The sequence below is a fragment of the Onychomys torridus genome, chromosome 1 (assembly GCF_903995425.1).
Source record: "Onychomys torridus chromosome 1, mOncTor1.1, whole genome shotgun sequence".
NCBI classification, from domain to species: Eukaryota; Metazoa; Chordata; class Mammalia; order Rodentia; family Cricetidae; genus Onychomys; species Onychomys torridus.
The window spans coordinates 94,296,273-94,321,817 of record NC_050443.1 but is presented as its reverse complement, the minus strand read 5'-3'; the positions used below and the strand labels follow the sequence as shown (position 1 = coordinate 94,321,817).

At 47.1% G+C, this 25,545-nt stretch overlaps 1 protein-coding gene across 11 annotated transcripts in view; it reads left to right on the top strand.

The window, feature by feature from the left end:
• The window catches only part of Plekha7 (pleckstrin homology domain containing A7), a 185,333-nt gene that overhangs the window by 96,543 nt on the left and 63,245 nt on the right, over positions 1–25,545 (top strand). For 9 of the 11 annotated variants that reach the window (XM_036190159.1, XM_036190150.1, XM_036190140.1 and 6 more), the window contains one exon: positions 21,349–21,435. In XM_036190159.1, coding sequence (XP_036046052.1) covers positions 21,349–21,435 — 87 coding nt within the window. Of the gene's footprint in view, positions 1–12,026; positions 12,047–13,547; positions 13,560–21,348; positions 21,436–25,545 lie in introns of those variants that run through there. The other 2 variants (XM_036190171.1, XM_036190177.1) reach the window with 2 other exon arrangements.

The following is a 25,545-nucleotide window of genomic DNA, read 5'->3' as shown; positions in this document are numbered from 1 at the left end:
TACACAGCTTTATGATGTTGGATCAAATATCCAGACAAATCTAAATTTATGAGCTCTGTAAAATCTGAGTTGTTGAGAAGGCCAGAGACTAGGCTTTGGGGACATAGGGGTAGGGTCATGTGACTTGATGAAAATATTTTTCAATTCCTAAACTGTTCCTGGTCATGTACTTCTGGATGACATTATCTGAATGTTTTCTTCCAACTGATCAAAGAAAAAAAATGGCCTTAATTAAAATTTCTATTGTCTTTGCCACAAAGGAAGGAAGACTTTGGGTGGTTGTCATGGTGACTGAACACACCGGGAGTGGGTAGTGATTGCTACCCAGAGCCCTGAAATGAGCATTTGCCATTTTCCTCACTCCCTGAGAGGCCTTCAGTACCAAACTGCGTATTTCCTTTATGGACTTTTCAGTTCACATTTGAGCCACATGTGTGCTGTGGGCAGCCCTTCCCACGACAGCCACAGTTGCAGTCATGAAGGCCGAATCCCGTTCTAACTGCTCTGTTCCCTAAGCAAAAACAGTACGTGCGAGGTGCCCGTGAGCACTCACAGAAAGTGATTAGCAACCAGCAGCCTTTCTGGGCCACTGAGGGCAGAGGTGCTCCATCCCCACAGCCCTTCCCTTGTAGGAACTCAGAATGAGGAGATAATGCACGGCAACTGTGAGAGCTGCCACCTGCCTCCGCCATCCCTCAGCACTGGGAGCCTCTCTGACTGTCTCACTGTGTTGGAAGAAGGGGAATGGCGGAGCACGGTGCATGCCTCCGTCTTGAGATGACTTTTCCAGTGGGAGGGAAACTGAGTCCAGGGAGGACAACCTTGGGTGTTATTCCTCAGATGCTGTCCTCTCTGTGTTTTGAGGCAGGCTTTCACACTGGGACCCAAGGCTCACTGACTTGCCCAGGCTGGCCTGGTGGACAGCCAGTGAGCTCCAGGGATCCCTCTGCCTCCGCTTCTCTGATTCTGAGATTACACCTGGCTTTTTACATAGATGCCGGGCCTGAATCCTAGACCTCTTATATTCTACTGACGCTTAGCAACCCTCGGCCCTATATATTTATTTTTGAAATGAGATCTCACAATATTGTTCAGACTGACCTCAAACTCCTGGGCCCAAGCAGCTGGGACTATGGCTATGTGCTATTGCACTGATCCACATTGCTTCTTTAGACAGTTGTGATAAGTTCTCTTCTTGGCTTGGCCAGTGCCCAGATAAGCCTGGGAAAAGGTAGGCTTTTGCCCATTTGTAGATGGCTCTTTTGTTGTCTTACCTTGTGACTGGTAGGCCCAACTCCTTCAAGTGACTGTACTGACCATGGCCATCTGTCCCTTATGCATCAGCTAGGATGCCACTCACGATTTGCTTTCTTCTGCAGTGGCAGATTTTCCCTTGGAGCCCTCTGTTCTTGGTTCATTGATTAATAGTCACTTGAGAAATTGCAGGGAGGCATTTAACATGCATCAGATAGCATCACTCAGCAGAGAAAGCGGCTCACTGAGCAAGCGCTCTGCTGTCTGTGTCCTTCCCTGCCCACACAGTTTGACACTGGGGAATGGAACTTGGATTGGGAAAGGCTTGATTTCAATGTGTGATTCAGAGGCAGTGATGTGCAGCTCTAGAGTGGGAGGTGCTAGGAAGGATGCTGTGTGCTCTCATTTCTCTCTCTCTCTCTTTGTTTTCCAAGACAGGGTTTCTCTGTGTAACAGTCCTGGCTGTCCTGGAACTCACTCTGTAGACCAGGCTGGCCTCGTACTCACAAAGATCCACCTGCCTCTCCCTCCCAAGTGCTGAGACTAAAGGCATGCACCACCATGGCCAGGGTCATTTCTTTACACAATCCTCTTCAAAAGCAGGAATGCTGGATTTGGAGAGATGGCTCAGCAGTTAGAAGCACAGTCTTCTTTTCCAGAGGACCTGGGTTCAATTCCTAGAACCCACATGGCAGCTCACAGCCGTCTGGAGCTCCAGCTCCAGGCAGTTTGATACTCTCACACAGACATATGTGCAGATAAAACACTAGTGCACAGAAAATAAAAATAAATAAACCATTTTTTAAAAAGGCAGTAATCTTATTAGTGAAAACCATCATGAAATTCTGGACTTTTATTTGCATGCATCCCTTGGGCCTTGGGCATGATGGACAGGCACTCTGCAAACAGAGCTACATCCTCAGCCCTTGCGTTATTGTCTAATGGAGAGTAGTCCAACCTTTGACCTCCCCCCAAATCTTTTAGGTCAGAGGGCCTGGGTTGAACCTTGGTTCTAGCCCTCTCTAGCTGTATCACCTTCGATAGATCTCTTAGTGGTTTTTTGTTTTGGTTGATTTTTTTGAGCTGAGGATTGAACCCAGGGCCTTGCGCTTGTTAGGCAAGTGCTCTACCACTGAGCTAAATCCCCAACCCCTGGTTGATTTTTTGAAACAGGATTTTTCTGTGTAGCCCTGGCTATCCTAGAACTTGATTTGTAGACCAGGCTGGCCTTGAACTTACAGAGACCCTCCTGTCTCTGCCTTCTGAGTGTTGAGATTAAAGGTGTGAGCCACCACCATCTGGCTCTCCTAGTGGTTCTTATCCTCAGTTTCCTCTGTGAAATGAAGAGAACAGTACCTGCTCCTAGGGTTATATTCAGGTGGGAGATGCCTGGAATTGAAGGTGATGCAGAATGTGATATGGGGGCTGGGGAGAAGCCTCAATGCTTAAGAGCACTTAGTGCTCTTCCAGAGGACCTGGGTACAGTTTCTAGCACCCACAACTACCTGTTGTTAGTATTCTGACCTGCCCCTTGGGGCTGCCCTGTATCCTATGTGAAAACCTCATTTAAGGAAAAAGCCCTCCCTCCTTCCCTCTCTTCCTTCCATTCCCACAAGGTGTGCACCCTTGATTCCGCTCTCCCCCTTTCTTCTTTCTCTTCATCTCTCTATTATAATAAACTTATTTCCATGTGGATGCAGTGCCTGGGGTATGAGTGACTGTCCATGCGCCACAGCCTGCTGCTGCATCTGCCAGGCATCTTTTCCCTCACAGTAGGATACCCTGGCTGGCCAGGGTCCCCTTGCACAGTATCATAACACTTGTAATTCCAACTCCAGGGAGACATAACAACCTCTTGGCTTCCATGAACACCTGTACTCAGGTGCATATGTGCACATGCAGACACGCACATGCAGACACACAGAATTATACATAATTAAAAATAATAAAATAAAAGAGTATACGCACTAGAGTTATTGTTCTGGATGTCCATCTTGCATTGGTAATCTATGTCTACCAGCAATGTCCATTTCTGGCTGCCTGTGGGAGAAGTCTTGATACACCAGCATGGTGGGCCCTCTGCTGAGGATGTGGAGAATCTGCAGGTTTTCTTTAGGGTGGGGCAGTAGACCCTAATAAGAAAACATCTGGTTTACCTTCTTGCTGCCAGGCATAACAGAAAAGTTTTCTGTGAAGTGTACACACTGCTGAGGGTACTGGGTGTTATGATATTGTAAGTGGGAGTCCTGGCGGGTAGAGCCAAGGGCCCAGTTCTATCTTCAAGTTCACTCTCTTCCTGCTGACTTGACATCTCTCTTTAGCTCTCTCCTCTCTCCTCTCTCCTATCCCATTTAATATCTTGAAAAATCAAAAGGAAAAAGAAAATACTAGAGTCAAAACAGAAAGTTCTGCCAGGGCGTTGTGTGTGTGCTCATGGTGTATACAGTGGAAACTCTGGGTACGTGGGGTCCCTGTGGGTCAGACCCCTTCTTCCTCCTGTGTTCCTCAGACAGGACTCCCTTCCTGAATGGCACAGCTCAGAAACAGAGCAGGAAACTGTTTAGGTGGGGCGTTTCTGGAGTTATCCTGCCCTACCCTCTTCTAAAGGTAAGATAGGCAGGGAGCCTCTCCCTGCTTGGACGTCTGGAATTTGTTTCCTCAGCTTCGAGGTAGAGTAGGGTCCTTCTTCCCTGGGTCCTGCACTGTCCCTCAGGTTCCCCCTGGAGTCCCTAGACTGTTGATTCTATTGCTAGAAGTTCTTTGAGTGGACACTTAGGAAACAGCAGGTTTACCAGGTCCTGGGCAGGAGGTTGAGTAACCTGAGTAACCTGATCATGGGGACCATCTAGGGTAGAACAATACCGAAGCTACTACAGGAGGCTCCACCCATTGGAATGTGCTGGGCCACTTTATCTCCTACACCCTGATACACAAAGACCCTGTGCTTTGGTTTCTGGGAATGTCCCCTGGGCTCTGGGCATCCTGAGCCCTCAGAGTGGTTCTTAATCTGTAGGTTGCAGCCCCTTTGAGGAGGTGCTGAACGACCTTAGGCAACAGGGGTTGCCTAAGGTCATCAGAAAACACATTGCATTACAATTCATAGCAGTAGCAATAGTTCAGTTATGAAGTAGCAGTGAAAAATTTACAATTGGGGTCACCACAACATGAGGAACTATACTAAAGGGTCGTAGCATTAAGAAGGCTGAGAACGGGGCTGAAGAGATGGCTCAGGGGTTAAGAGTGCTTCCTGCTCTTCCAGAGGTCCTGAGTTCAATTCCCAGCAACCACATGGTGGCATGCAGAACACTGTATATGTGATAAATCTTTATGTGCTGATTCTCCCAAGTACAGCCTGGGGCTGACAGGATGAGGGCAGAAGGTTGGGATTTAGTAGGCCACTGAGTGAGCACATGCGCATGCGCCCACTCTGCCTCTTGCTGCTCCCCTTGTTACTGCGCTGCTCCTACTGCAAGGTTTGGGGCTATCTCCTAGGTTCTAGGGAGGCACCACCTCTCCTGCTGGAAGTTTTTCATCCCCAACAATGGGGAGGTAATTCTAGGAGAAAACGGAATAAATCTTTACATGTGTATGAATGTTTTGCCTGCCTATGTGTGAAGACCATATGCACCTCTAGCCCCCAAAGAGGCCAGAAGAGGGCACTGGCTCCTCTGGCACCAAAGTTAGAGACAGGCTGGGAATTGAACCCAGATTCCCTGGAAGAACAGCAAGTGCTCTCGACTGCTGAACCCTCTCTACAGCTCCAAGAGAAGAAGAATCTAGAAAACATCCCCTTATAGGGCAGCAGCATGGTACCTCCCACTTGGTGGCCTTCACCCTACAGAAGGGTGCAAAGGAGACCACATGACTCAGAAGAGGCAGTTGGCGCTGGACTTGGCGTCCTACAGTGTGTAGCCTTGAGCCACTGATTTCTCCCCTCTTGTGGGTTATTCCTAAAATGATGAGACCTCATAGTGACCACTAGGGATGATGCATACAGTTATCTCCAGTCACAATGGTCAGCATGCAAGAAATGGTGACTGGTACAGATAGTTCCTGTGGCCGGTTGGTGGACACTGGACACTGAAATATGAGAGCTGCGTGTGGAGACAATGGAATGGCAGAACCCACACAAATGGGATTAGCACCCTTGTAAAAGAGGCTCCTTGGGTGGGTAGGTAGCTCCCTGTGATTCCAGATTGGGAAGGTAGAGAGAGGAATCTCTGGAGCAAGCTGGCTAGTGAGACTAACCGTATCAACAAGCTCTGGGTTAGACTGAGAGATCCTGCTTCAACGAGAATCAGGTAGAGAGTGATTGAGGATGGCTGCCTCCTTTAGTGGACACAGGCACACACACACTCTTGCACATGCTTGCACATATGTAATTACACATACATAATTGCACACAGACTACACATACACATAAAAGAAGAAGGAAAAGGCTTCAGAGAGCTTGTTTACTACATCCCATTATTTGAGGGAACAGGAAGAAGATCTGTTCATGATGAATGGGCCCTCACCAAGACCGGGAGTCTGTGGGAACTGTAATATTAGACTTTCTGGTCTCCATGAGTGTGAGAAATGAACATGTGTTGTTTACTATTAGGGACTAAGGAAGTGCCTTGGTTGATAGACTTAACAAGCATGAGGACCCAACTTCAGCCTCTTTGTAACAAGCAAGATGTAGCAGAAATGTCCTGGAATTTGCCTGCCTCTGCCTCCAAAGTGCTGGGATTAAAGATGTGTGCCACTATGTGGAGCTGAGATTTTGGGGTATGGGGTGTGGCAGGGGCAGGGGAGGAGGATGTTCTAAACCCAGCAATGACTAGATGGAATGCAGAGATTACTAATGTGTTTGGTAGGTGGTTTTTGGCTTGGGCTTCAAAACGTACAACACAAGTCATGGTCAGAGGCATTCTGACATTATTGACACCCCATCCACACATCCTAAGAACCCGAATCCAGGGCTTTATGATTGCTAGGCAAGTGCTCAACCACTGAGCTATCCTCCCAACCCCCCTTAAACCACAGAACATTAAAAAAAATGGTTGTTTAGTTGTCCAGCTCTACTTTTTCCATGGGATGGAACCAAGCCTGCTCACACGCTGACTTCTGACCCCCAGAAGCTAAAGACAATAAAGGAATAAATCTCCGTTGTGTGGAGTCATTGGATTTGTGGTCCGTTGTTCTGACAGCCCAGAGAACACAATCTGTATTAGTTCTAAGGTTTTTAACTGACTCTAGATCCAATTAGTCCAGTGTGGAAAAGCTGCAGGCGCACCAAGAGACCTGTGGACTCAACACTAGAACAGAGTCCAAAGAGTAAATATTCGTACATTTTTAACTGGTCAGAGCCCACTCAAATGTCACATCTGCTTCAGGATCCATACACATACCAGATGGGAAAGCCGGAGCAAGCACAGGAGGGCCGGACCATGACTGGGAAGGACTAAAACAGGTCCTCATCATTGAAAGAACTGGAGCTTTTTGTGGCCTGGGAAGATGCTTTCTTTACACATGGCTACTGTGCTGGCTAGTTTTATGTCAACTTGATATGAGCTAGAGTCATCTGAAAGGGAGGAACCTCAATTGAGAAAATGCCTCCATAAGATCAGGCTGCAGGCAAACCTGGGGGACATTTTCTTAATGATTGATGGAGGAGGGCCCAGCCTATTGTAGGTCGTGTCATCCCTGGACTGGTAGTCCTGGGTTCTATAAGAAAGCAAGATGAGTAAGCCATGAGGAGCAAGCCAGTAAGCAACACTCCTCCATGGTCCCTACATCAGTTCCTGACTCCAGGTCCCTGCCCTGTGTGAGTTCCTGTCATGATGTCCTTTGATGATGGCAGCAATGTAGAAGTGGAAACCAAATCAACCTTTTCCTCCCCAAGTTGCTTCTAGTCATGGTGTTTAGCAATAGTGATAAGACAGCTATTATCTTCCATGCTAGAAGGACTATTAATTAGTAGAGCTGGGGGCTGGAGAGATGGCTCACAGGCTGCTCTTCTAGAGGTCCTGAGTTCCATTCCCAGCAAGCACATGATGGCTCACAACTATCTGTAATGAGATCTGGTGCCCTCTTCTTATGTGCAGGCATGCATGCATGAAGGCAGAACACTGTATATATAATAAATAAATAAATGTCTTCAAGGTTGATGCCAGTGGCAGTTTTTTGATTGTTCCTCCATGGGGGAGAGTCTGGTGGTCTGGGTTTAGCTGTGCTGTATCCCAGGCAGGAAGGTATAAGGGCAAGTTCCCATCAGCCACTGGGAGATTCTTCCAAGATAGGATGGATGTATATATGATACTTATTTATTCGATAAGAAGGAAACTTACTAACCAAGTTTTGCCATCTTCCTTTGATTCTTACTCTCATGTCAGATTCCTCTAAACATAATCTTGCTGAAGGAAGGTTCTTTCTAGTTGCCGGTGTTGGTACAAGGTAGAGTATCCACTCTGGCAGGTGCATCCGGCCCGAGGTCCAGGGCATATGGCCAAGCACAGCTATGAAGTTGGCCCAACACAGGATTGTAAACTTATTTAAAACATGATTAGATTATTTTCAAAGACTCCATTGTGAGCTTTGTAGGTGACAGCCAATGTTGCAACGTCAGAGGGTGGGGCTCACCAAGCAGTAGAGCTCGTGTGTCTGTGAGCTCCAGTTTGTTTCTTAAGCACTCATACCAAGGCTTACTTCTTTGTTTTCCACATTCTGGCTGAGCTTTGGATGTAAAGAAGTGAGTGTGAGAAAACCGATGACAGATGGGCTCCCAGGTCAACCCTGGGAACAGAGGTGTGGTGGCAACCACAGTGACCACAGTGACCTGAAAGGTGGGTCTGTTTCCCAGACTTGCAAAAGTGTGCATTTACAAGGTGGATTGGATTTTTTAAAAAATGTGTATGTGAAAGTTTTGATTTTTAAAATTCCACTGGATTTTTAACCTCATTGGAATTCAAATAAAACTTGTATTGGGCTCATCTTAGTTCACAGTCATCAGTTTGCGATGCCTGCTATGTGTCTGGGTAGGTTGACATATGGGATGGGATCCAGGGTTGTTTCTGCATAAGGTGTGCTGAGGGCCCTGGAAGCTGTATGAGGAGGCAGGTGCTATGGCCTTCCTTGTTATGGACATGGAGGAGTCCGTGCTATGTAAAGTAGAAAGCAACTTGGAGAACATGTACAGTATCCTGTGTATTGCGTGTACCACAACACATGTGGAGGTCATAGGGCAAAACAAGGGACTTGGTTATCTCCTTCCACCATGTGGGTTCTAGGCAATTAAACTCAGCTTATCAGGCTTGGCAGCAAGTGCCTTTACCCAGTGAGCCATCTTGTTGATCCTTAAAATTTTTAGAAATATTCTAACCACCCCGTGTGTATGTGTATGTGTATGTGTGTGTGTGTGTGTGTGTGTGTGTGTGTGTGTGTGTGTGTGAGAGAGAGAGAGAGAGAGAGAGAGAGAGAGAGAGAGAGAGAGAGGACAGCTGTATCAGTTCTCTTTTTTCATGTGGATTCTAGGGATTGGACTCAGGTCGTCAGGTTCAGTAATGACAGCCTTTACCTGTTGAGCTATCCCACGACCACCTACAATGTTAAAGGACTAACTAATCCATAAATGCAAACGACAATGATGACACAGGGGGCTGTCTATCTGGCACAAGTATTTGCCACCAGGATTCAACACTGGGTTGAAGGTAGGAAAAGAAGCTGCAGTTTGGCTCATAATCCTTCTGGAATATGCAGTTCTTGAGGAAGTTTTGAAAAGCAAATAGGAATTGGGAAGTATACTACTCTAGTCTAAGCCTTCAGGAGTCAGAGGGGCTGGAGGTGACCAAGAAGGGCCACTTGGAAGAAAAGAGACCTTGAAGGTTGCACAGAATTTAGCAGGGAAGATAACAGTGGGAGACACACTCAGGGTGGGAACAACACAGTGATTGGATGGTGGACAGTTAATCTGGCAGAACTTGGGGGGATATGGAGTGGTGAGGTACAAAAGCAGGGTTGCGGGGGTAGTCGAAGAAACCTGGGTTCTGGCACAACTGGTCTGACAGCCAGGACAATAAGGGCCAAGGATTTGAGGCAGGGCCATTGCAGAGCTGCAGACAGTCTTTGTGGTACTTTTGCTCTCACATGCCTGTCACTGATCTCTGTTAGGGTGTTGCTGGTGATGGAGGGTTAAGTCTGATGACTAAGCCCAGGACACTTCCTGTCCCTCCACTGGCTCCTTGGCATCTGGCCACTGGGCCCAGAGGTGGCCTTTGCCTGAAGAGTAAGCAGGAAGACTAAGCCCCGACTTTGTATTAATTTGAACTTGAAATTTGGTCCTGTGATTGTAGAAAGACGCTGGGCTGCTGTCTGCTTTGATTTCTTCATTTGTGAAATGGAAATAGTATTACCTTCAAAGGTTGTTGTCTTTACAGCATGATTTCTAGATGTAGTAATACTTTGTGCTTACATTGGATGCCTGCTGCAACCTGGGTGCAGGGCACAAATGACCACATCTATCTGACCTGTTGGGTGTGAGTGCCTGTATCAGGTGGCGGACTATGTGGTGGTAATCATTGTCTATCCCCCAAAGAACACAGTGCTAAGCATACGGTAGGACCAAATAAGTATTAACTGTATGGGGTTTGTGCTTGTAAGCCTAATTCAGGTTTATTTGTTTTGTTTTGTTTTGTTTTTTCAAGACAAGTTTTCTCTGAGTAGTCCTGGTTGTCCTGGAACTCACTATGAAGACCAGGCTGAACTCTGCCTCCTGAGTGTTGGGATTAAAGGTGTGCACCCCCTCCCACTAATTCAGTCTTTATAACAATTGATTTGTGATTAATTACAGTCTCTTTTGTAGTTAAAACTACTTTGTTAGGAAAGACAATTGTGAGAATGGCTCCTGATCACTCATTTTTTAAAAATATTTTTCTTTATTTTTGAGTATTTCATACATGTATACATGAAATATGATCATATCTACTTCCTGTTTCTGTCTTCCAACTCGCCTTTTATTCCCTCCATTATATACCCTCCCAACTTAATGTTTTTGTTGTTGTTTGTTTCGATGGCCCACTTAGTCCCATTAGTACTGCCTGTCTGTGGATGGGTCTGGGCTGCCCACTAGAAACCCCTCAAAGAGAATGTTCTTCCTCCACCAGCAGCAAGCAGTAGATCCTTGTGTAAAGGTGACATGGGACCATTCCTTGTTAGGGGGAAAGTTGTATTGTAGATATAAGAGAGAGAACAGACAGAAGCATCTAGAAGAGTCCAGAGCAGAGAGAAAAAGAAGTAGACTGGACATGGTCAGGGCTGTCTGTGAGAGAGGGGAGAACAGCAGGGGATAGAGAATAGAGAAAACACAGACAAGCAGGAGCAGAGAGAGAGAGAACACACACACACACACACACACACACACACACACACACACACACATACACTCAAAAGCACGAATAGCAGAATAGCAGGGTTATAAGGAGAATGTGTAGCTGGTGGGAGGGAAGCCAGTTAACTGGAAGAGGGAGCCTGGAGGCCAGTGTGGTTGTTTTGGTGTGCTAATAGGCACCACAGGCAGCCATTTGTCCCTTCTGCCAGTAGGAAGGGACATGACTCTGGCAGATGGGAACCGGCTTCACAAGTTTCTGAGGAATGCTGGCTCTTACCTAACCTCCAGAAATCCTCCTCTAGTCTAGGCTGAACCCATCTCTGGATATCTGGACTGCTTTTTGGCGTTTGGGGAACTGGAGTTTCCTTTGGAGCTGACACTCCTTCTGCTGGTCACTCACTCTCACTTTGCTGTGGCAGACTCACATTGAGTTACAATTTGGAAGGCTTTTTAAGACATTTTTTTTAAAGGCAACAACTCAGGTTTCACTACCCAAGTGTTGAAATAGTAACAGATACAAAGTTTAGAAAAATTACCAAACTGCCATCCTAAATAAACTGAGAACAAAAATCCCCTTTATTTTTTTTTCTCAGTATATATATCTTGAGCTCCTACTGTGTGCCAGCACTGTGGTAAACTCTAGAATGCAGCTGTGTAACAGCCTGCAACTCCCTCTCCCCCCAACCTCAAGGAGCTGTGTCACCCACTTTGTGATGGGTAGACCTGTGTAGGTGACAGTGAAAAAGCCACTGTTGGTCTGTGACGTCAGTATCTTAGTTTCCCTTTCTGTCTCCTTCTACCTCTTTTGGGATTGAAAGCTTTCTGGCTAAAATTTGTCCTGAAAGAGCCTTAGCTATTCCCAGGCAATTCTGAAAGAACCTCGGAGTTTTACCTCGAAGTAGGTGGATATGGTAGTGGTGTTTCTCCACTAGGAATAGGTTTGGTTTCAGGGCTGATTTTAACCCAGTGCAGGATGGAAGAAACTAATTGGATGATTCTTTCTGACATCAGGGCTAGATGTTAGGCTGTGTCCAGATGCTAGAGGGAACCAACCTCACAGGCTCCAAGAACAGCACGTGGGGACCTAGCCTACAGTGCTTACCTGCATGTGCACAGCTAGTCATCCTCATCCCCTTGGGCCACAGGGGTGGTGACTCAGAGCTGGAGCTGTGTTCCTTCCTGGTGCCTGATTTTGCTTGGGGTGTGGAGAGGAAGGAGAATGAATGAGCAGGAACAGTGTGCCTGCTGGATTGTAACACCTGGGAGCATTTGGGGAGAACTGAAATTGAGAAAGAGAGAGCAGGCAGCCGGAAGCCTTCCTTTCGATCTGCCCTGAGCTGAGTGCAGATTTCATCCGACTACCAAGACACAGTTCTGAACATGGGGCTCAAAGCGAGTGTGGGCCTGTCTACATGCAGTGAGCAGGTGAGTCTTGGATGGGTCTATAAGGAGTCAGTGTGTGATATATTTTGGTTCCTGAAGTTTCAGATGGCCAGGAGTGCCATTACTCAGCAAGAATGCCATTTAATTAGGAAAAAGTAGGACAAAAATGTCTGAACTCTTATCTCCCTCATATTCTTACGAACAGTATCCTGTTGGCAGATGATGTTTTAAGTTACCTGTAGTGTTGTTGAACTTCCGACTGGGGTTGGCTGGATGGTAGGAGTTTGTGAAGATCCTCAGTCACCTAAAACGTTCTCACTCCCCTGGAGAGTCTTGTAGCAGCTGGCCCTGTCTTCTCAAGTGGCTGCTGAGGCACCAGTTTAGGGAAGAAAGCACTGAATGGAATTATAACCGGGCATTCTGAGGTTGAAAATGGCTCCTCCGTCATTTCAGTACTCCTGTAGGCTCTGTGTCCCTGGCTGAGCCCAGCCTGTGGGGGAAACGGATTTTCTTGGTCTGTACTTTCTGCACCATGGAGACAGACCCTCTGAGGGGCAAGGGTGTGGTTGAGGGACTGTGTCTGCTGATCTGAAACCGCTTTGCCTGGCAGGCGAGTTCTTTAAATAGATGTTAACAGGGACCTGGGGGTTTTGTGTACCTTAATTCAAAGCGGGGAAAGTATGGGCTTGAGTCCCTGTCTTTGCAGGCTTGTCCTGCTGGAGTTGGAATGCAGAGCAAGGCAGGACACCCGAGAGCAGTTCTAGAGCTAACAAAGGAAAAGCCCAGCAGCCCCCAAATTCGGAAGTGTTGCCCTGGCCCTGGCATTACAGCCTCCTCTTAAGCTTGAAGAGTTAGAATATCTCCTCCATTTACAGATAAGCTCAGCACTCACCCACTCCTTCAAGGCCATGCGTGCATGGGGCAGAGCTGAGTTTTGAACTCCAGGCTGTGTCCAATCTGATCTGCCTGGGTGGCCTCTGCAATGGGGAGCCCAGGATGAGGAAATCAGAGCCCTGAGAGGTTGAGGAGTCACTGCTAACAAGGCTGATACTGGCTTCTATTACCTTGTTTCTCTGAAAACTTCCTTCAAAAATGGGAAGGGCTGTCTGCATTTGATTTCCTCATTCTAGTACGAGTTTGCCTTTAATCTTTTCATTCATGATCACAGGGATCCAAAATTACAACTCCCTATTCAGCAGGTGGAATTCTAGGTATGCAACCCCTTGTGGGATCTGAGATGCAGGCAGGCTTCCTTTGGTCAGGTTACTTGCTTAGAAGAGGTATTTTACAAATGGTGTGGCCACTGAGTGGATTTGTAAAACCCATAGCCTGTGTGAGAGAAAGCTTTCTAGATCATGTTGGAAGTCATCAGTTTGCTCTATGCAGGGGACGAGAAGGACAGAGCCACCTCTTTTCAAGGTGGGCAGTTGTGCTGTGACCCTCTCAGACTCCACTTTTCTGTGCCTTTTGGTTCAGGAAAGGCAGGCAGTACCTGAGCATCCCTCAAGTGGTGGCCCCAGGGTTTGGCTGGATTCAAGTTGCTGCCTAGTTTGGGGTAAGTGTAAGCCAGATATGGGTAGTGCTATATTTCTGCTCCCCAGGGATAGTGGGTACTTCCAGCACTTGCATAGGATCCTTTGTCAGGGCCTAGGAACCCTGGCCCACTCACCCATCTCTGGGGCTTTGTGATGGGTTGATAGGCTTTGCACAATCTCTTGCTGAAGGTGGCTGGTGCTCATTCCCAAGGTAACAGTTTGGGTGCCTCCCACGTGAGCATCCCTGTTGCCATGGTCTAGGTAAAACACAAAAAATACAGGAGCCAGCCCCCAAGGAACTGAGGATTGGCAGGTGGTGCAAACTGGGGTAAGTACTAGTTGTAGGTGGCAGAGAACAATACAAGAGCCTTCATAGCTGTCCCTGAACTATGAGCTTAACCCTACCTTCTGTCTAGTTCATAAAAGGGAGACAGAGGTGATGTGTGTTTATACTTCCACCTCCACCCCGTGTGTTCTTAATCACTCAGCAGTTTCCTCTTGGGCACTTGATTCATTACTTTCTGAATTGAGGGTATTAACCTTCTCTTGTAGGCCTTAAGAGGCTTCTGGCATGCCAGTAGAAGGCAGCTACATCTTGATGCCAGTGACTGTTAGGTTCTTGTCTCCATTGCCTGCGTTCTGGTTTCTGCAGGCTTAGGCAGCTCATTGGAAGGCTCACTTGAAGGTCAGAACCTCCTTAGTTTTTTTCTCCTTCATTGAGCCAAAAGGGACTTCTGAGCACCTCCCGGGTGCCAGACACCTCTCCAAACTGATATAGTAGTAAAGAGACAGGCCAGACTGCATGCTAGTCAAAGAAACCCACAGTAATCGCGTGCACGGAAGTGAGAAACGTTACAGCTGTTAATAACTAAAGTTGGCTGATGTGGTGTGAGGTGACAGTGGGAAGGGCTGAGGTAGTGATAGCCCTGCCCAGGTCTAAAGGACAAGGTGCCAGCTCCATGGACACAGGCAAGGAGCGTGCAGCCTGAGAGGACAGAGGCTGCCAAGTAGGAAAAACCTGGGTGTTCAGGAAATGAGGTGGGCAGGGACAGAGTAGTATATGAGAAGGCTGCTGCTAGGTAGGACTCATGTCATCTGAGGTTTTGTTTGTTATGAGATAGATTCTTGTGTAGCCCAGGGTAGCCTGGAACTCACTTTGTAGTCGAGGATGACCTTGAGCTTCTACATTTCCTGCTTCTCCTAGTATGTGCCGCAATGCCCGTCTATGTGGCACTGGAGATGGAACCCAGGGCTTTACGTGTGCTGGGCAAGCACTGGGCCACCTGAGCTCAAGCCCTAGCCCTTCTTCTAGGGTTTTCTAAGCCAAGGCAAGGACCTTATTTTCACTCTGGATGGTGTCATGCTTCCAGTATTTAATGGAGGGGTTGTCATGATCTCACTTACTTTAAAAGACCCATGAGAACTTCTAGGGAAGTCACAGAAGCTGAGATAGAAGCAAAGGATGTGCTTAGGAGACAGAAGCTAAGCCTGGTGGATGCAAGGCTGTAATCTCAGCTACTTTAGAAGCTGAGGCAGGAGGATTGTAACTGCAAAGTCTACCCAGGCCACAAAGTGAGTTCAGGGCCAATTTAGTGAGACCCTGGCTCAAAGTAAAAAGTAAAAAGAAGACTGGAAATCTAGTTTTGTGATGGAGTACTTGCCTCACATTCCCAAGGCCCTAGGTTCAGATCCTAGTATGGGTGTGGGGAAGGTGGGGTGGTATGTGGGCCAGAGGCAAGCAGGTGGAGATGGTGGAGCGCTGAGGGTGAATGCAGAGCATCTTTGAGAAGAAGCTGGTAGAGCTCATATGCTTACCACAAGAGGAAGTTAAGGTATAGAAGGAACAGAGAATGCCTCCAGTGTTTGAGGAATACATTGGTACTGGACAAGTTTGGTTTGGGGCAAAGACGGCTTATTCTCCTTTTGTTAAAACTTAGATGTCTGTTGTTGCCGTAGTCAAGGCTCAGTCGGGTTAAACAAACATTGAACACCATCTACATGCTCAAGTGTGTATGCCCCTTTACTTTAACCCTCTTTGAATTTCTTAGGAACCTTTTAAAATTGCATTTGTAATGACAGAGCCACGGCTTGGAGAGGTGAGGAGGCTTGCTTTAGTTGAGCCCAGCCCAGGCTCCAAAGCTCTGGACTGACTGGTTGCTCAGGGCACACGTTAAAAGAGATAGGTTAGTACTGAGTGGATAGCTCCCCTTGGGGACAGGATGGGACCATAGGCTACAGGAAGAGGGTGGCAGGGGAGTGGCCGTGTGGTGAGAGCTGTTGTCAATGTTGACATCTTCAAAAATCTGCAAACTTGAAAGACCACTCTCATTAGATTGTCAGCCTCCTGAGAAGTGCCACCTTAATGTGGCACTTCAGGCACTTCCTGTTAAGTGAACAAATTAGTAAAAGTGCTAAATAAAATAAAACAAAAGGAGCTTAGGAGATGTTGGCAAGTCAAAGATATTGTTTGTTCTTTTGTTACAGTCTCATCTAGCCCAGGCTGGCCTGGAACTTATGATATGTGACTGAGGATCTCTTTGAACTGCTGATCTTGTCTCCACCTCCTTGGTTCTGGGATGCTGGGTGTGGGCCACCGCGGCACTGGGGTTCATGGCACTGGGGATTAAACCTACAGCCCTGCGCATGCTCGACAAACACTGTCTACCGAGAGGCATCCCTAGCCCTCGAAGATGGTTTCTACTCTTGATTACAACCCTTCTGTTGAGGAGCCCAGATGAGAGCTGATGTAGTTAAGGCAATTTCTTCTCGTTTGTGGAGTTTCACTTTTCAGTTTTGAGCTTTTTCTGGGGCACTATTAAGTGACCCACAATCCTTAGTTCTGTTGAAACACAAAGAGCACAAAGATAAAATGTGCCTTAAGAAGGCTAGAGGCGATGCTGAAGGTGGCCTTAGCCTGAGGGTGACTGCTTTCTCCAGTGTTCTGGGAAGCACACGGAAGGTTGGAAGCTTGGCGACAGGGGACTGACAGGCACTGCTCAGTATGCTTGATGAGACCCTCTACTGACTTTGGCCGGATACTTTCCTTACGTTTTAAGTTGCTTCTTCTTTTTATAGCTAGGACCAGATAAGAGCTGGGGCTGACAGCATGTCTGCCACACTCCATATACCAGTGCCACAGCCTCAGAGAGCCACACTCAACGTGTGCTCTGACCTCCTGTCAAGCATCTTTCACAGCTTTCCAGAGCTCCCTGCATTAAAAATAATTAATAAAAAATGAATTTGCTAGTTAATAGTTGGAACTTTTATGTTTAACCAATCAAAGTCACTCCCCGACCCTGCCCCCATTTGGTTTTGGTTTTTCAAGTCAGGGATTCTCTGTGTAGTCTTGGCTGCCCTAGAACATGCTCCTGCAGACCAGGCTGGCCTCCAGTTTAGGGATCCTCCTGTCTCTGTCTCCCAAGTGCTGGGATTAAAGGCTTTGCCACCATACCAGTCTATGCTTATAGGAATGAAAAATTCACCTTCCCAAAACTTTGCAAGAAGCTGTCAGGCCCTTGTGTTCTGACCAGCCTCGCGTGTTGTGGTGCAGGTGAGCAGCTCCCTCTTCTCCATGGTCCTCTATTCTGTTATCAAGGCTCCTGTGTTTGCTGTCAGTGCTCTGGGGCAGCTGTGGTCCTTCCCAGCCCAGGGCTTTGTGAAGGTGTGCTTGTTTACCTGGGTGCTTACTCTTCCTGCTGCCTGGTACTTTCCAGGTCACACTGGCTTCCGGGTCTTTCTGAGAGGGCGCTTCTGGGAAAAAGAGTGGGATTTGAAAAAAGAAGACTAGATTGTGTTTTAAATCACTTGGCAGATTGTTTTCAGTAGCCTGAAGAGAAGCAGAAACTTCTGTGTGAGGAGAGTTTCTATTCCATTGAACCCAGCTGTCTGGCTCCCAGGCTGGCCGTGTCTGCCATACTGAGGAGCGAGGTGGCAAGTCAGGTTTCAGGACAGGTCTTTCAGGGATGTGTCAGTACAGGCCTGCAAAATGCTTCTTGAGTCAGGGTGATGGGACATGCGACTCTTTGTGGGTTTTAGGATCAGGAAACAGACTGGAGTTTCAGGGCCAAAGAGGGACAATGAATGCAGCATGACTGGACTTGCAGTCTCCAAGCTTCTGTAACAGGCAGTCTTCCTTGGGCAGTAGTGGCCTGGAGCTGTATAAGGAGGACAGTAGCTGACTGTCTGTAGACAAGTTGTCTACCTCTTGTGGGGCTCACTTTTCTCCCTAATGGCCTGGTGACAACAGGTAACTTGCCCTACTGGTATTAAGGTTGAATGGTGTAGCCTAGGGACTGTACTCATGGCTTTTTGTTCAGAGTGCTGAGCTCTGCCAGGAGCAAGCTGGGTACATCCAATCAAATGTGATGACGTTTCAGGACCCCAGTGTCAGGCTGCATTCATCTCTGTGGGTCCATCTCCTCTCCCCATGGTTATGTCCTTTTTTTTTTTTTTTAAATTCTGATAATATCTCATAATCTGGAGCCTTATTTCTCTTATTTCTATCATGGAAATAACATGATCTGTGTCTCTGACCTCCTTGGTTACCTAAGAGTGTTGGATGATGAAGGTGAGCAGCTGGAAACTGGTAAGGCTGATGCTGAGGCTGGCAATGTTGGCATTGAGGGCAGCATGCATATTAGGGGAGGGAGTTTGGAGGGCTGTTCTAGGTGTGACCAGGCAACAATTATGTTTCATCAGCTTAATCACCTTCTTTCTAATGTTAGAACACTTGCACTTTTGAACTAAGCGCCAGCACTTTGTAGCTCAGTGTTCATGAGCCTGGGACTCTGGGTTTATTTGTGATGACATGAGTTGGGGATGGGGAGCAGAACAATTGCCCTTGGGGTTGATGTTGTGTGTAGAAAAGGTGACCACTGGCTTCTGTATCTGTTCTAGGCACATAAAAGATTTGCCCTGTGCTCCAGTCTACCAGAGGGTCCATTAGATGACCTTATGATAGGAGCAGAGGCTGCCTGGGGGTGGGGGGGCACTTATTACCATACAAGTATCATTCAGAACTTGGCCCTGGGCCCATGGGAGATGAGGGGTAGATGGAGGTGGCACTCTGTTTCTGATGCCCTGCCCACCCGCAGGGCTTTCTAACCATAATCAGGAAGCTGCTAGATCATGTAGAAGGCATGGGATTCACAAACAACCCTGTCTCGACACTCTTCCCTGAAGTTGTCTTGTGTACACCCCTCACTTTCTCAGCCCACTTTCTCTTACAGAATGTGGACCTGGTGTGCTGATAGCCCAATGTGTGAGCAAATGTTCTGTAGACTGTGAAGTGCTTCTGAGTTCTAGAGGTGATGGCATTACTGCTTGGTTGTTCTCTGGAGCAGGGCATTTTCCCACCATTTTGCAAATGGGTCCCACCCAGAGTTTACGTTCTCAAGCTTCCTGGAGATGACTCTAAAAAAGCTAGGTGCAAATAAGGCCCAACCCTAGAATGTGATGCAAGGCCGTCTGAAACAGGTGTTGCAGGGGGCTGCTCCCATCCCAACTGGAAAGCTGCCTTTTTGGGAAGCCCAGGCTGCTGCCTGCCTGCCAGATGAGGTCATAGGATCCTGTGGGCTGGCCAAGAATAGGAATGGGAATTGAGAAGCCAGCTGTGCTGGGATGACTGAGGGTTTGGTAGGGGTGGTTCTCTGTGGCTGGGTCAAATAGCAAGCAGCCTGGTCTGATGGCTTGTTAGGACCTGGGCCGCTCCAGCTACTAGTGCTAAGGTTACATCGGATGTCAGGACAGAGTAAAGAAAGTCTTGGGCTTTTAGGGATTGTCTTCCTAACCTGTGTGCTGTGCTGATGTTGATATGCTAATTTCCAGAGAGGCACAGTGCTCAATTAGGGGATGAAGCTAACATCTTAACATCACTAAACTGAGATGATCTATTGGCTGTGACACCAAAAAGTCTCTTCACTGCCTGTGTTAAAAGCTTTTAAAAAGGGCCCCATACCCTTGGATTTAGTAATTTTACTTTGGAGGCTTTAACTCAAGGAAATAATTTGAACTGGAGTGAGGAGGCATCTATGCTCACAATTGCTGACTATAATGGGAGGGAGACCCCTAAAATATCCACCATTAGAAGAGTATCAGAGTCTAAACAGAAGCACCACGGAGTTGGGGAGTAGGGATGCTTTTGTTGCCCTGTGCCCCTGTATCCACAGCACTGCCTCACTCACAGGCAATATATTTTGAAGTTGTATGAAAAAGATTATGTCCATATGTCACACGTACTCAGCAATTCAGATGAAGGCATCTGCATCAAAGTGTTTCTCCTGTGTGAGTTAGATGTAGTAAAAAACCACAATGGAAACCTTTACTTTGTATGTTGACTTGAAGATCTTTTAAAAAAGAAAGTTAACATCAAATATAAAAACTGAAAGAGCAACATTTTTGTTTTTGTTTTAAAAGATTTATTTATTTTATGCATATTAGTGTTCTGTCTGCATGTGCACCTTTATGCCAGAAGAGAGCATCAGATCCCACCATAGATAGTTGTGAGCCACCATGTGGTTGCTGGAAATTGAACTCAGAATCTCTAGAAGAGCAGCCATTGCTCTTAACTGCTGAGCCATCTCTCCAACCTGCAAAATATTTTTTATATGTAGAAAGTCTCTGCCAACATGGGCTCAGCAGTTAAAGGCACTTGCCACTATTCCTGATGACCTGAGTTCAATGCTAGGACCCCTCCACAAGGTAGGAGAGAAATGACTCCCGGAAGTTGCACTCTGACCCCCACGTGTGTGCCTTGGCACATGTGCTCCCACCCACCCACCTACAAACAAGCAAATGTAATTTAGTAACAAAAATTCTTTAAAAAAAATGCCATTTTTTTTTTTAAACAGAAGACAAAAAAATAAATCCCAAACTACCTTGGAAAGAGATTTCCACACATATAATGATGCCACAGGTGCTTTTTGTTAGTTTGTTTCTAGATTTTATAAAAATCTGAAAGCAAGTATGATTTTGTGCTTGGGAAATTCTTTTTCAATCCATCATACTCTCTTTTGAAAAAGGAAATTCCTTTATTTGCTTATTTGTGAAACAACCCAGCAGCCTCCAGAGCCAGCTCCACATCTTTTGAAGCTCCGGGCAGTCTTTGTCAACACACAAAACACCTACACACCACTGAGTCTGTCAGCTTGGCTTGGAAGCAGCCCCTCCTGACTTCAAAAGGGTGGGAGAAGGCTTGGGTGTTGGAACCGGGCAGATCCTGTTGCAGAGACATGCCCATACGTTTATTATCCCTTCAGTGAACTGAAGACATTTGGTGCGGCGAGGAGAATTTTAAGAAGATAGGATTTGCTGGGTGGGTGGTGAATTCTTGGGATTCTTTCCCTGGCATCAGTGTGGGGAAGCTGTTGAGAATGTCGCCTCTTTGCCTTCATTCTTGTATCAGCTTGTGCTATCTTAAAGATACGTTTTCTCCTTAGTGTTTCAATGTATTGGAACTTTGTGTCTTTAAGATATTTGTATTTTCCTGGGCGTGGTAACACATACCTGTAATCCCACTATGTGCAAGGCAGAGATAAAATTGTCCAAAGTTTGAGGTCAGCCCAGTCTACACAAAAATTCTAGGGCAGCCAAAGATATATAGCTATACCCTGTTTCAAAAAAACAAAACCACTGGACACTTAGGAGTCAGAGGCTGGGGATCTGTATGAGTTTGAGGCCAGCCTGGGCTACATGTGTAGTGAGTTACAGGCCTTCCTTGAGGAATGTTTGATGACCTGGGTCCCTCCCTAGGCACACTGATATCTTGTTGTCCCCTCATTCACATGACTTCTCATCTCTCTGTCTCCCTAGCCACAACCAGCAGACCACAACCTTCAGGCATCCTGTGACTGGGCACTTTTCTTCAGAAAACAGTGAATTCATTCTTCAGGAGGAGGAGTAAGTATCTCTTTATGTTTTTACTTAGGCAGAGTTTGAGAGCTTGGAAACATGAACTCAAAACACAACTTGCTGGGCTATTTCTGCTGTTCTGGTTTGTTTGTTCTGTGGTCAGGTAGAGGGTGTTGGAGTGGATTGGTTGATTCCAAGTGAGAGGAGGTTTTTTTCTCCATCTTTACTTGTCTGGTGAGAGGATGTGGGTGTGGAGAGATGCTGCGAGATGTGCTGTGGTGGTAATCATAGCCTCTTAAAAATCCCCTTTCTTCTATGACATTGCCTTGCACACTAGCTGTGCTCTGACTGGACTTCTCATCCGGTGGGAAGGTGTTAGAGGTGAGATTTCGTGCCAAGGCTACCTTCAGGAATAACCAGGTTTTTGTCCCTGAACAAGTATTTGGGTAGAGATAGTGGATAATAACAGAAACGTTTACTAAGGAAGAAAAGCTTTTCCAAGTGTGGAAACAGGCCAGAGCTGGAAACAGATCAAAGGCTCCATGGCAGATGCTGTGCAAAGGACTGGGACTAGTAGATTTCAGTATGGTAGGCTTTGGGTCGCTGGATAGCTCACTTTTTTTTTGTTATTGTTGTGGTTGCATGTCAACCTTGATGGAGAGGATTTCCAGTCTTTCTTTCATATGCTAATTTTGACTGATTTCCATCCTACTCTCTTGCTACAATTGTATGTAAACCTAACCTCTAAAGACATCAAGTAGGAATACAAAGCTGAGGTCTACAGGAGAGGAAGCAGATCTTTGCCCAGCTCAGAGGTCTTCAGGGAGAAAACTCTAGTCTGTACTCATTGTGCTAACTGAGCGGGCTACATCGCTGTTGCATAGAGATTCTAGCTGGAGTTGACCTGTAGTAATGTTAGGCTTGCTTCAAAGACGCCAAGCCTCCTCTGCTGTCTTTCTGTAGGAACCCTTCTCCTGTGTTACAGGGCCTCATTGCTCATGGCCGATCATCTGGCCGCCCTTCTGAAGCCTCTTGCTGATGCTCACTGAATGTCTTTAATATCAGTGGGTGTCTGGCCCTTTGTGGCTGTCCTACTTTTATTTCTATTGCTGTGATAAAACATCCTGACAAAAGAGCAACCTAGTGGGGAAAGGGGTTTATTTCAGTTTATAATTCCAGGTTACAGTCTGTCATTACGGGGAAACAAGTCAAGCAGCTAGTCATGGCACATACATTCAAGAGCAGAGATAAACTAATGCCTGTGTGATTGTTTGCTTGCTTGCTTATGCTCAGCTTGATTTCTCCACCCTTAATACATATGATTCAGGATCTCCTGCCTAGAGGATGGTGCTGCCCACAGTGGGCTGGGTCTTCTTATATTAGTTAACTTAATGAAGACAATCCCCAATAGACACACCCGCAGGCTAGCCCAATGTAGACAACTCCACATCTAGGCTCTCCTGGCAGGTGAATTGTGTCAAGTTGACCATTAAAGCTAGCCATCACAGTAGCTAACAGGTCTGCCTACACACAAGGGACTTGGAAGATCCAGGAATGTGATTTCCATATCTGATCTTCAAGCACAGGCACATGCTTTCTTCTCCTCAGTGCGGGTGCCTGTACAGCTTTGGGGAAGAGAGAAGCATTCCTGAGCAGTGACGGCAGCTGACTGGCAGCGAGCTGTGTACACCAATCCCCAGACTCTGCTAAGCATTTCATGTGGAGGTGGGGCCTGGGTTAAGAGGGAGTGCACTTGCTTTGGAAGTTCAGAAACCCACTATTGTGCTGAGCAACCAACTGCAAGGCATGTGGGCTAGCTTGGGGTCCTCACCAAGGGGACCCGCACTTGGCCTGCACTTCCCTGTGCCCAGTGAGTTTCCTCTGTCCTCCCATTCTCACTTGTGTGTTTGGAAAGAAAACACTGGTTGGAATTGCCGGCAATGTGAGTGGTGTTTGAAGACAGCTCTAAGAGAGATCTGAGCTTCCTGAAGGTAGGCGGTCTCTCACTGAACTTCGGCCCCTTTGCAGAAGAGGCTTTATTTAATGGGTTTCAGGGCAAAACTCAGCTGAAGCTGGTGAGGATTGTGGGCTTAGGTGGGAATCTCCTGCTGCTAGGCAATTCTGTCTCCTGTTCTTCCTGCAGCTACATGTTGATAAAAGCTGGCAGCCAGAGATAAGAGCGAGTGAACATGGGGAGCAGGCACTCGCCCTTCAGGAGGCCAGCCTGCGCTCATCCTCAGGGTTCTGGGCTGTCAGAGTCTCCTGTGTTGCCATCAGTTGCTGGTAGAACCAGCACCTTGTCTCCAGACACTGATAGTCTTGGGCTAGCTTTGCCTGTTGCATTTGGTTGCCATGGCAGCAGAAAAGATGAGGAGAAATGTGAACACCTGGCAAGCAGATGCAGAAACTTGACTGGTTTTCCTTCTCCGGATTTTCAGACAGCATTTGTGACAGTCACAGGTAAGGGGAGAGACATGGGAATGGGGCCCTTAGTTCGCTCAGGGCCTAGCGGCAGTTTTTGGTGTGGATGTTTTGAAGGGCATCGTCAATTGAGAATGCAGTTATTGCCCTTGTCTGCGGCTCTTCTCTGCTGGCCAAATATACAGTCGTGGTGGCTTTGCTGTGGAAGGGAGGCTGTTGCTCAAATACGGAAGTCTCATTTCTTCCTGTGACTTCTCTAGTCCCCTTCTTCCCCCTTCTACACTGCGGGAATTGCTCTGATTGTCATTTAACAAATGCTGTAGTCAGATGAGAAGCGTGGCTGCTTGGTAGATCAGGCAGGAGCAGCAGGCAGTTGGAAGGGGCAGATTAGAACGGGAGCATCTCAGAGGTCCATGTCTGCCTCTCCTGCACAGTCTGGAGAGGGGAAGAGACTAGCCCAAGGCAGTCCAGCTTAGGGACTCCGATGCCAAGTTCAGGACAATGCTCTGATTGAGGGATGAGGGCACAACTGTCAGAGCTGTCTTCATGCCAGGTGAGGGGGTGCCTCATGAAATCCCATGTCAGACAGCCTCCCCGGGTGCTGGGAGTTGACAGTAAGCGTTGGCAGTGTCTCTTCGTCTGGGAAGAGTTATGAAGGTGTGTCTGCCTGCTTGGGGCGGCAACTCATTTTCTCTCCTGCCCTCCCTGCCCCTCCCCCCATCTTCACTGTAGCTTGTGCTCCTCAAATGTGTGCTTGTGTTTACAAGTGTGCCCCCTCTTACATGCAGTCCCCCATCCATTCACAGCCGCCACTCAACTGAGTTCCCTTATCTTTGGAATCCTTGAGAACAGAGTCTGAGGTTGGGGTTCCATTTATCTAGAATTCATGGGTAGATAACATGAAATGAGGTCTTTTTGTTCTGTTTTGTTTCAGTGCTGGGGATCAAATTGAGGGTCTTGTCCACATTAGGCAAATACACTACCACCCAGCCATACCCCCAGCCCAGTAGAGTTCTGTTTCCCCTAACCGGCTGACTTCCAGCCATTGCCTTGACCACTAGAAGGGAAGCCTGCCATAGTTTCTATACTTTGACTAAAAAAAAGTCTCAGGTGATGCGTTGCTAAGAAACCATTGTGGTCTGAGCTACTTTCTGGAGAGAAGTGGCGTGGTAGTAAAAATAAACTGTAGATGGGATTTAGGTTCCGGGTCTCCAGTGGTGACACAGGAATTGTGCCATCTTACAGTACCTCCTGGTTCTCAGAAGGTCATCTCAATGCACAAGCTGCCTTGTAAAGAGAGGTGGTTTTCACTCCATTTAAAGTGGGTTGGGGATTTAGCTCAGTGGTAGAGCTGGGTTCGGTCCTCAGCTCTGAAAAAAAAAAAAAAGGAAACTGAGGCTCAGAGAGCTGACTTGTGGAAGAGTCAAAACAGGTCAAAGCTCAGCACTTTCTGCCACCCCAGGTCCCCAGGTTTGGGGGCTGGCCTCGGGCTGTTATAAGCAAGGTCTATGTCTCACTGACCTTGGCACTTGGCACTTGGGATCTCTTTATGGCAGACCCCATCCAGTTCATTGCTTTTAACTTAATTTTTATTTTGTTTTGTTTTATTTTGTTTTCGGGACAGGGTTTCTCTGTGTAGCCCTGGCTGTCCAGTAAACCACTTTGTAGACCAAGCTGGCCTCAAACTCACAGAGATCCACCTGCCTCTGCCTCCTGAGTGCTGGGATCAAAGGTGTG